The sequence below is a fragment of the Helianthus annuus genome, chromosome 11 (assembly GCF_002127325.2).
Source record: "Helianthus annuus cultivar XRQ/B chromosome 11, HanXRQr2.0-SUNRISE, whole genome shotgun sequence".
NCBI classification, from domain to species: domain Eukaryota; kingdom Viridiplantae; phylum Streptophyta; class Magnoliopsida; order Asterales; family Asteraceae; genus Helianthus; species Helianthus annuus.
The window spans coordinates 113668089-113680454 of record NC_035443.2 but is presented as its reverse complement, the minus strand read 5'-3'; the positions used below and the strand labels follow the sequence as shown (position 1 = coordinate 113680454).

The 12366-nt window shown below is 35.7% G+C and overlaps 1 protein-coding gene across 1 annotated transcript; it reads right to left on the bottom strand.

Annotated features, from left to right (window-relative positions):
* Nucleotides 1-11408: 11408 nt before the first annotated feature.
* Nucleotides 11409-12344, bottom strand: LOC118484055. Its single transcript, XM_035979944.1, has 2 exons — nucleotides 12026-12344; nucleotides 11409-11932 (listed from the first exon to the last, which is right to left on the bottom strand). The coding sequence occupies exons 1-2, from the start codon at nucleotides 12342-12344 to the stop codon at nucleotides 11409-11411; spliced, it is 843 nt and encodes a 280-aa protein (XP_035835837.1).
* Between the last annotated feature and the right edge of the window lie 22 nt (nucleotides 12345-12366).

Below are 12366 nucleotides of genomic sequence, written 5' to 3'. Positions count from 1 at the left end.
ATACGGGTAATGATTAAGGACCCGGGGAAGGAGTCTTAGTCTAATATGTAAGGAATTGTATTACGGATGTTTAGGAACAAGTTTCAAGTGAAACGGATGCAAAACGAGCAAGTTATGCAAATTTTAGTTTTTGAAATGGAAGGCTGATCTGGGCGTCACCGTAGCTTACGGTGCCCACCGTAAGCTACGGTGGGAGCTGGGGCTTTATTTCTGCCGTAAGGCAGTATAAGGCTGCCGTATGACATTTGGGGGCCACCGTAAGCTACGGTGGTCACCGTAGCTTACGGTGGAGGTCAGGTGCAAATGTAAAGTTTGTGGATTTTTTTGTTTTTCCTTCGAATTCGGACCCCGTGGAACCATTCCAAGCCTTGTTAAGTTTTTATAATGTTCCTTAACCCTACCAACTGGCTTGGTAAGTTACGGATGAGTATGAAACTCATTTTTAAGAACCGAAACATACCCGATAGATATTATGAAAGTGTTTAAGATGTGCAAATGAGATCGGGTATGTAAGCGAGTTTGCGGGGTAATGAATTAAGTACGTGGGTATGTATGTATGTATATAAGTATGTATGTATGTATTTATGTATAGATTTCACTAGTGAATGTATGTACGTGTAAAGTTATGTTTCGTTTTAAGTGTGGGTGTAAGTATGTAGATATGTACGTAGGTAGGTATGTATGTAGGTAACGGTGTAGGAGCGTATGTGGGTAGACATACATGAGTGTAAGTATTATGTATTTAAGAGTGAAGGTGCATACGCGTGTAGGTGTGAACGTACATATGCGGATGCTAGTATGCATGTATAACCATATGCCAGAAGGTAAGTACGTATGCTCATATGATTTCAATATGATTGTGTATTGATGCAAATAATGGTGTACCTTGAGAATGAAAAATAATGCAGGTACATTGTTGAAGTCTCTCCGGAGAGTGAATACTCAGACAGAAATGCCTAAGTATAAAAGAATAACGGAATAGAAAGTAAAAGTGTATGAATCTTGTTACATTCGTATTGTGTACTAATGGTTGAAATTGTATGGTAAGTGTAGGTCGTACAAGTCACCGAGGATCATTGAGGAGAGGAGAGGAGATCGAAGACGAGTCACAAGTTAGATTGTACGGTAATACTTGATTATGTAAAATGATAGTTATAAGTTATGCTTTTATTTTGTAAATATGTACAAAAGATACTTTTATTGTAAGAAGGTATCTTATAATGAACTTGCAAGTAGGTCAAAAACGTTTTTATTGAAAGAAATTTTATAGTACGAATTTCCACTGCGTCTTTTCAGTTAAAGCGTGTTAGGGTGTTACAAAAAATACAATTGATTACTCGGTCGAATAACCGGTCCGTTAAAGTTGAGCTTCCTGATGCAACTTTCACAGTGGTACCAATGTCCTACTACTACAATCCTTCCAACGCCTGATTCCGATACAACTCTCGATGTTGATGAGTGAAAGAGTTAACATTCTGATTCAGATTCAGGAAGCAGATGTTTATGAGTGAAAGAGTTAACATTCTGATTCAGATTCAGGAAACAGATGTTTATTAGTGTTTTGAGAAACTAACAAGGTAAACCTGAATTTTCAAAATTTTAGATAACTCGCCATGGACTCAGACTCATACTACTAGCAGAAGAACCCGACACGTCTTCTGTGATGATTCGAAACATTCACGAACCACAATGGACTCAGACTCATACTACTAGCAGAAGAACCCGGCACGTCTTCTGTGATGATTCGAAACATTCCAAATCACTAGCAGAAGAACCCGGCACGTCTTCTGTGATGATTCGAAACATTCCGAATCACTGCCGTTTTTTCTCTTCCGGTTACCAGGCCTATCATCTCCGTCTACAACACAAGTTGTCATTCATAACAACTAAGCGTCTGGAGAAGAGTATGTTGATATAGGATAGTTGATGTAATTTTACAAGCATTTTATCGTGTGTTGTAATTTTAATGAAGCAACACAAGTTCATCACCGGTTTCTACAACACAAGTTCATCAGCGGTTTCTACAGCACAAGTTCGTCACCGGTTTCTATAGCACAAGTTCATCACCGGTTTCTATAACACAAGTTCATCACCGGTTTCTACAGCACAAGTTCATCACCGGTTTCTACAGCACAAGCACATACACAAGCAGAAGAACCCGATACGCCCGGTGATTGTTGATACATGGAAAAACAAGGACCATTCACCTCTTTCAACCTACCAAAACACCAAAATCCGTACCGGTGATTGTTTATCCATACTATTCTTCATAGCCATATTCCCACTCACAAGTTGTTGATACTGAGCTTCCTGATACATATCGTTCGTAAGAAACTTTTCGTGCACTGAACTTTCAGTTGTGTACTCTTCAATCTTCTTGAGTATTTTTCTAACTTTATGCTTGCATCCACCACAGTGAATATTAACTTTGAGTGAAAGAGTTTGGAAACCGGACGGTAAAAACGAAGTAACTGTTGGAATTTGTGGATTCCGGTTGGTTCAGAAACTTAACAAGAGAAGCAACTAAAAAAATACAATTGATTTATCTTCATGTTACGGAGAATGTTCTAGAAATTGAAGGAAAAGGAAAAGATTTGTTGAAATCAAATTCAACAGAGATAACTTAATACAATCGGTCAAATCACACACTATATAAAGATTACAGAGGTTTTTACCATATGTATACGGGCCGTATACGGTTTATACGGCCGTATACTCTCGGTAAAAATTTTTTTTACCGATCGTATACAATGTATACGAACGATGTATACGGGTCGTATATTGTTATACGGCCCGTATACTATGGGTAAAAAATGGTAAAAATTGGTTTATTCTCTTTAATCTATTAGAACGATCCTTGTTTTGAGAACATGATTCTGATTTAAACAATGGAATTTGTGGATCAACAGAAATAACTGAAAATAACTCGCCATTCTCTTGCACCTGTGTCCGTCACATGATAGAAGACGTGTCGGGTTCTGCTAGAAGAGTATAAGTATTCTTGGTTCAATACAAATTCATCACCGGTTTCTACGGCACAAGCACATACGCAATGAAGTATTAAAAGATGTTAGTTTCTTGACAGTATGGTTTCTCGACAAATGAAGTATTATCTGACATCATCTGTTCATCATTGTGTGAGATTAGCCAAACGAGGATGAAAGATACTCAAACCATCTGATCCCGTTGTTGCAAACTCCTTTAATGTGAGATTCTTCAAGTTTGCACATTTTGAGAAAATACCAATGTGTTTGTCAGCTTCGTCAACACACAAAGTGACATATTGACGTGGAAAAACAAGGACCAGATGTCGATTGTTGAAAGTTTGAACTGATTATTTGTTATCAGGTGAGTTCCAAGCATTTTATCATGTGTTGTAATTTTAATGAAGCAATGAAGATTGAATATGCACTAGGGTTTTTTCTCTTTCGGTTACCAGACCTATCATTTCCGTCTACGTTTGGTTTCCTCAACGAAGAACCATCAGCAATTATCTGCCCTTTTTCCTTTGGTTTCTGGTTGATTTTGAGGGTGAGGGTTTTGCATTGATTCCTGCGCTCCAATCATCTGCTTCCTGAATTGAATCTGAATCTGAAAGTTAACTAGACCCCTCAAGTTGTCATTCGTAACAACTAAGCGTCTGGAGAAGAGTATGTTGATATAGGAGAGCTGAACCCGACACGTCTTCTGTGATGATTTGAAACATTCCGAATAACTAGCAGAACCCGATCCACTTACATTCGAATAACGCTGAGAATCCACAACGCTTATGGCCAGATTCTTTCCTTCAATCTTGGCAAAATCAATGTCTGCTTGTTTTATTATCACGAAAGTACTGAACAACCGAGATAGACACAATAACAACGGTCTATTTGCTTCGTCCACTAGAACTATTTGTGTATGCATTCTTTTGGTAGTTAACAACGCTAATTAGAAAAAATCTGTAAAATTAATCATATCGAATGCTATAACAGGATGGATGTGACACACACAAATAGATAAGCTGTCACAGTAGTCAAGACTGTTTGTCGGGTTTCCAATGCTCACACAGGGTGATAAACAACGCTGATACGAACATATGTGTTTCGAAATAGGCTTTGTTCTTGGTTTAATGAAGTTAAACGTAACATCTACTTATATTCAGATTTAAACAATGCCCGCCTCAACTGAGATAACGGACATCCATCAAGCTCAAAAAGAAAACTTGTGTTTCCCATAGTCACAAAAGATTGCGGTTTGTATTTCGCATAGCCACCGTTTCCGTAGTAAAAAACGGTTGCGGTTTGTATTTCGCATAGCCACTGTTTCCGTTGTAAAAACGGTTGGGTTTGCACATTCAATCTTTAATACTTCATTAAAATACCACTAGTAGAAGAACCCGACACGTCTTCATGTTACGGAGAATGTTCTACAAATTGAAGGAAAAGGAAAAGATTTGTTGAAATCGAATTTGACAACTATGACAGCTTATTAAAAAGTAGCAATCACCTCCAATCATTTCCTGGTCAAATCACACACTATAAAGTTTAAAGTTATCGTGCGTTGTAGTTTGGAAAGATGACCGAACAGAGATCTGAATAACAAACTGTGGAGAACTTGTTTGTGTCGGGTTCTTCTGCTAGTTACTTGATCAACGGATTGATCGGTAACGTTACTCTACTTGTGCTCCGATTTAAGCGGCGTGTTCCGATCAACGTTGTTTAAAGGTGATGAAGAGTTTAGAAACCCTAGAATGATGGTGCTTTTACGGGAAAAAACGTGATAATTGAAAACATCAATCTATACGGCCCGTATACAATTATAACGGCACGTATACATTTGCTAAACATCAAAAACCTCAGAAGTAAATCCATTGAGCCGTATACTTTTATAAATCGTATACACTTGTATACGGCTCGTATAACTATATACGGGCCGTATATAATAAAACGAAAAAACATTCTCTGCGCATTTTCCTAATTCAAAAACATTCTATAATCGGGCCGTATATTTTGTATACGGCCCGTATACATTAGGGATGTGAAAATAAGATCTAGGGGGTGTGGGAATAAGGGGAGCCTTATGAATACACAATTGGTATTAAGTTTTACTTACATTTGACTGTTTTTTGCTCACTTTATTTTTGATATATTTCCAAAAATGTATGAACACTGAACATCTAAAAAATATTATTTTTATTCTTTTTAGATATGGGAGGACACTTGTTGTTGATCTAGCTTGTGAAGCAAAAGAGGGCACACCTAGTGGCCAATACACATGACAACATACCTAAACCAATAATATCAACATAACATATGCTTTTTAACAAAATTCCACCTTTTTAGTTTTTATTTCTATCATTTTCAAGTCCTTTTATTTTCAATTTTTGAAACAAGTGATTCATATATGATTTGAGTTGTCCACTTTGATTTTAAACCTTTGGGGACCATTTTGATTTTTATATCTCATGTGTTTCAAAACTTCCACTTCGCTTATAACTTATTTGTTTTCTTTAAATAACTAGTTTTAAAAATTCTAATTGTTTATTATTCAGGGTTCAACTACATTATTATATCAAAAACTCGATTCCATCGGTGCTATTTTCAACCATGAAGTATAAAAAGTAAGATGTGTTGAAGTGTGTTTAGTTGCATGAAACTTTAAACACTACAACTCTCCCATACCCATGGTTCTTCTTTAAGTGACTTTAGACACATGGCAACTTTCTTATTTTTGTTCTCCAAGCAGCCCCGGTCTACTCTAGCCAACTTTTCTATGTATTGTACACTAAAATAGTAAAATCCCTAAAGCAACCCTTAGTGGAAAGGAAGTTTTCGAGCGATGACACAAGAGCTTTTCTTTGTAAAAAAAAAAAAGACGGGTCAAAAGTTATAAAAAAATGGAAAATCTATATTACATAATAACTTCAAATATTAAAAAAAATCCAACATTGTTTTCCCAAATCTTTTCTCTTCGTAAATTTGATTCATGTCCTCAAAGGTTTTAGATTGTTCAAGCATAAACAATATGTTAGAACGAGTGTTACGGGAGAGCCACACAATTATAAATGTGCCGAGGATTTCCTCCGTACTTCTCTTAATATTCAATTTCGCTTTTATTTTCCAATATTCACCCATCATATAATTTGCTTTTTTCTAATACCTTTTAATATTTAACTTTTAAATTCCGAATACATATATTTTTTACTTTTTTTTTTATATTGAGTTGTATTCGAAAATAAAAACATCTTATTATATCTTACAAGACTAAAAAATAGTTATTTTGAAAATAACCGCTTTTCAATATATCCTTAACAAAATTATGTAGTTTGATACAGCGGCAAATGTAAATAAAATATTAAAAATATAGTAATCGAACATTGAGTTTTGCTTTCTCCTAGTAAAAATACTTTTTGCTCTCCTATAAAAAACTTTTTTGTGTAATGTAATTTTTTGACAAACTAAATATAGTTAATTAGTTTCTTTATGTTTGTTTGTTTCTTATAATTATCTTAGTTAAATTAATTCTTTAAAATATATACGTGCTTCTAAACCAAATTTAACTTAACAAAATAGTTTAAAAAAAATAGATATCATATATTAGGGTATGCGGAGTGGATGCGGTAACCTCTCGGCAAAGTGAGTTACCCAGATTGGTAAACACCAGCCGCCAACATAGTTTACCACTCTCAGTTTACCAATTCGGTGGTTGAATGCCGATGCGGTTGAAGTTGAGTTTGTGTGGTGTGGTGGGGTGGGGTCCATCCATCTCTCAACCAATCACAGTTTTTCCTTTTTTTTTTCTAAAAAAGTTTACCACTTTATCAAATGTCCAAACCATTGCCAACACTTTTCACCAAAGTTTAAACACTTTTGCCTGATTGACATGGCGCGCTCTGATTGGTCGGTTTTTTAGTTTACCACTCCAAAGTGTTTAACCACTCCCTACACCCTTATACCCTATCAGTTGGTGATTTGATTTGAAGTTTATCAAGATATATAATGCAAATTTTTATTGTTTGACTTGAACTAGATTGATTACTAATCACAAATTTGAAAATACACAAGTCAAAGTTGCTGATTTTTATTAATTGAAAGTGACAAATGCACATCTCAAGCTATAAAAATGACAAATACCTCGTCGTCTATGTCAAAGTTCCAATCATAGCGAACCATTTTTTCTTTTCAATAAATGTTAAGAGATTCCTTTTCTTCGTGCTTCGTAAACGAATCAAACATTCTGCGAATAGTTTATGAATCGTTTAGTGGAAAGTTTGTTTATGTTCCTTCGATTAGCTTAACGAATGAACACGGACAAAAAATTTCGTCTGATTATCTTAGCGAACGAACACGAACAAAGGTCTCGTTCGTTCGACTGTGTTCGTGAACGTTCGGTAATATGTTCGGTTACGTACGTTCATGTTCGTTCAGTTAATTTTGTTTGATTATATTAAAAAATTTATAATAAATTTTTTATCTAAACATATTGAAGACCTAAACCCCTATTTTATTCTAAGGTAGCTAAAATTTGGAGATTAAAAACAACTTTTGGGATAATTATGTCTAAGTTAGTTAAACTTTGAATAATTATGTCTAAATTAGTTAAATTTGATTCATTGTTTGGTGGTTGTAGTAGACTTCTTTTGTTAAGGTTAAGAATGTTTTTATTTTCTATTTTCAAGTTAAATATTTGTTTACATTCGTTTGCGTCTTAGACCGGTGTTCATGAACTGTTGGCAAACAACTGAATTTTCTTAACGAACGATCACGAACATAAACTTATGTTCAGCATGTCTTTTTGTGAACAGTTCGCAAACATGTTAATTTCCCTAACGAACGAATACGAACATGGCATTGTTCGTGTTCGTTTGGTTCAATTACAACTATATGTATAGATGTTGAAATTTTTACTAAACGAGGTACGTTTTCATATATTATAAAGTTGATCATATGTTTGTCAACTAGAAACTTTCACTAAGTTTGTTTTGGAAGATAGTCACTCTGTACACTTAAACGTCACTTTTTAATAAAATTGGCAATCGTTTATCAGTTTGAAAAGCTTCACTAAGTCGCCATAGATATTTTGTTGAATTAGGGATGGTAAAAAAACTCAAGCATGACAAATATACCTGAAACATTTGGGCTGCGTATTGGGATGAGTATTCGGGTATAGGACCGAAAAAAATCATGGGTATAGAATTAGGTTCTACACGCTCCGATCGCCTGAAACCATATACCCGATTTTTTAAAATTTTACTTTTTTTTTTGTTCGCTTAACCATGTATAATAATACTCTTTCTTTTGAGATGTATATTTGTATGTTATTATATTTATACGAAATAAGGAATTATCATTATGAGCTTTATATCATCATGATATTTTAGATATTTCAAGTATTTTATGGTGACAATATTATGCATGTATCATGTATGTTGTATTTTAATTTATTGTAGATTTTAAAACATAGAATTATATGAAAATTTTAAATGAAAGAGAAAATATACTTGTAAATCCTAATGAGTATTTAAAAAAAATATACTTGGAAATCCTAATGAGTACTTAAAAACAAATATACTTGGAAATCCTAATGAGTACTTAAAAAAATGGGGTATACGTATACCTGATACCTGCAAACGTGCTAAATACCTGATAGGTAATTACGCGACATATACCAGACGAATAGTACGCCAGATATGGAATATGATTTTACATTCAGGTATAAGACTGAGATTGAACATAGCCAAGTCACCTAGCCCATTGTTAGGGGCGAAGGATAGTTAATACCCGGGGTGCACCCGCCCCCAATGTTTCGGTTAGAGGTATAAAATTTTCGATTTTTCATCCAAAATTTTTAAAATTATAAAGGATCGTCCCCGCAATTATTTTGTCTAAATATTTATATAATATATAAATTGGGTCACATGACTCTCCCCCCCTCCCCCCCCCCCCCCCCTCTCACGAAAATTTTGGTCAAGCTCTGCCACTGCTCATTGCCATCGCTACGTAGAATTAAGTCATTAACTATGAGTTGGTCGACTTTGGCAATTTTCATTTAGAAAGGAAAAAAAAAGCCCACTTTCCACAAGTTGATCATCTTCCAACAAGTCGATTATTAAACGGTGATATTATTTCGATCAAGTAAAAACGGAGTTTGAAGAATTGAATTTGAAGGCTTATGTGAGATCATATAGAGAGTGATTTGTGTTTATGAAATTTGAGATTTTTACAATTACACTTGAATGATTTGAAAGGACATTAGTTTAAAAATCATTTTGTCACAACAAAGTTAATAATATCCAAAATACCGCCACAACAAAGTTAATGAAATCCATAAATACCGCTTCTGATTATTGATAATTGACCTTTAATTTTATTTTTTGATAACTGACTATTATTATTATTATTTTTTTTTTTTTTGGGAACGGCTAGCAACAATTATTCCATCAAATCAAGAGACGATGCTTATCCAAAAGAATCAAAGGAGAGACTTAACTCGACACATGCTTACCAACTACTACATATAAGATTAAAAAAAAAAAAAAAAAAAAACCCAAGCTGTTAAAAGAAACATCGAAGAAAGTTAAACATCTACTCCTTATCGTCGTTAGGTAGTCAAAATACTTTATATCAAAATGTTTATATCCAAACGTGGCAACGTCGTATATGATACCAAGAAATATGTCTAGGTTCCTGTAAAAAGATACATATTTTCATGAGAAGTGTAAGAAGACATAGAATTGACATGTAGATATCATGTTTTGGACTTAAACATGATGTTTTAGGTTGTTTTGGCAAGAAAAACACCAAACACAAAATTTAAGACACAATGCTATGAATTCTAAGCTTAAAACTTAAAACATTATGCCAAGAACGTTAAGTAGTGTGTTTCAAGTATTAAGCAATATCTTTTAGTTGTGTTTTGAATTTCATGCCTATAAGGCTAGTGGATGTGGTGTCGGCGGAGGGACATCGAGCCCTGTCCTGGCCCGTCCACACTGCCCCACCTGCTTTGTCCCCGTCTCTCACATCCTCCCCTTGACGACTTCGACGGCCCTCACTCTTTTTATCTCACATACACACACACATTCATACATACATATGTATATATAAAAGGGCTCATCCCCACACCTTAGGCCCATCCCCCACACCCGCTGACGTGGACGCCTATGTGGCGGATCATCCTCATGAGAATACCCTCCTCCACACCCATTAGCTTAAACAACCCAAAATATCATAACTAAGTTCAAAACATAATGTCTACATGTCAATTCCTATGTCTTCTCACACTTCTCACGAAAAATGTCATTTTTACATGAACCTCACTCTCAAATAATATTTTATTTTGAAACCAAGTTCCTCATCATGGACATCTTCTCCACACCCAAGCTTCATGCCATAGAGGCGACGTGTTCAAAGCCAACGATTTTTGCTACATAGGACCATGTCGTGAGTTTTTATCCCACACCATATACCCTTACTAACAAAACATACTCACTCGAAAGGTCTATCTATATTGAACGTTTTGATACACTTGAGTTGAGAAAGTCAATACATGTATGCAACTATAAAGAATATCCATAAATATATAGAACATCAAATACAACAACAACAACCATACCCAGTAAATCCTACAAATAGCAAAGCTACGTCTAGGGAGGGTGAGGTGTAGACAGACCTTGCCTCTATCCCTAGGGATAAAGAGGCTGCTTCCAGAGAGCCCCCAGCTCCAAAACAAACAGTATACCAAAACATCAAGTCAAAGAATATAGAAAAATAGAACATCAAATGTAATCAACTAAGACTAAAGGGAGTGGGCATCCTTTTGAGAGGGCGTCTTGCGACACGTGGCGCCACGTCAGATTAGAGGATTTTGAGCAAAAAAGGGGGAGTGGGGCAACTTTGCTGGTAGGGCGTCTTGCGACACGTGGCACCCATTTAATTTTGATTTTTTTTATGTTAAAAATATAAAGTGTTATATTTTTTATAAAATTATTGATACTCATTAAATAAAATAACCAACATACAACTTATTCATTAAAAACATACAAGAATACACATCTACTACTCATCGTCACTAACGTACTCGTTTAGGTCGAGGTCGACTACATCGTCATTATCTTCATCCTCGTTAACGAGTTCCGCCTCGTATCCTGGTTGTTTGTTGTCCCATAGGTGATTGATCAAGTCATACATAAGCATGTTGTGTGTTTCTCAATTCTTTATATCCATTATGTTCTCGATTCGTGTCTCCGATGATATTTCTTGTGTCCAATACTCCGGGAACAATGAAGGGTCATTCTCATTGTAATCTTGGCAAATGGCTTTGTATTCGTCTTCCAATATCATGTTATGCAAAATAATGCATGTGTAAATGACGTCATGCATTTTTTCCTTTGTCCAGTATCTTGCTAGATAATTGATGACGTGCCATCACTTTCGAAGAACTCCAAACGCTCGCTCGATATCTTTTCTTGCTGATTCTTGTTTTCTCTTGAAATATTTTCTTTTAAGATCAATAGGATCGGTGAACGTCTTTACGAACGTTGCGTACTCCGGATAGATACCGTCAGTTAAATAATATCCGCGTTTGTAGTAATTATCGCTCGCATAAAACGCTGAACTTGGTGCCAACCCGTTTATAATCTCTTCAAGAACCGGCAAAGACTCAAACACGTTGATGTCGTTGTGAGAACCTTGTTGACCAAAATATGCATTCCATATCCAAAGATCATAAGATGCAACCGCCTGCAATATTAACGACGGTTTGCCAATGTCGCCTCTAGTATGTGTACCACGCCAAGCGGTAGGGCATTGTTCCCACTTCCAGTGCATGCAGTCGATGCTACCGATCATACCGGGGAAACCGTGAACGTGCTCATGCACGTCGTACATCCTTTGGAGATCACTCCAAGTCGGACGTCGTAAATAAGCCGGCCCATACAACTCAATCACACCTATATAAATTTAAATATGTATACGAACATATAAAAAAATTGACGCTAAAGTTAAATATATAAAAAATTGAAAACAAAATTTAGTAAATATACCTTTACAAAAGTGTGTAAGTGAGTCTCGCGCAGTCTTGGCAGACATTCTCAGGTACTCGTCAAACGAATCAACGCTTGTGCCATATGCAAGTTGTCGGATGGCCGCATTACACTTTTGTAATGGAGTAAAGCCAAGATACCCACGAGCGTCGTACTTTTGTTTGAAATAATCATAATCTTCCTCCATGTCGTTTGTAATACGGGTAAATAGACGTTTACTCATGCGAAACCGACATCTAAATATCTTCGCGTCATATACCGGCTCCTCCCCGAAATAGTCTTGCATGAGCCGTTGTTGTCCTGCGGCACGATCCCGCATAATATGAGTTCTTTTTCTAATC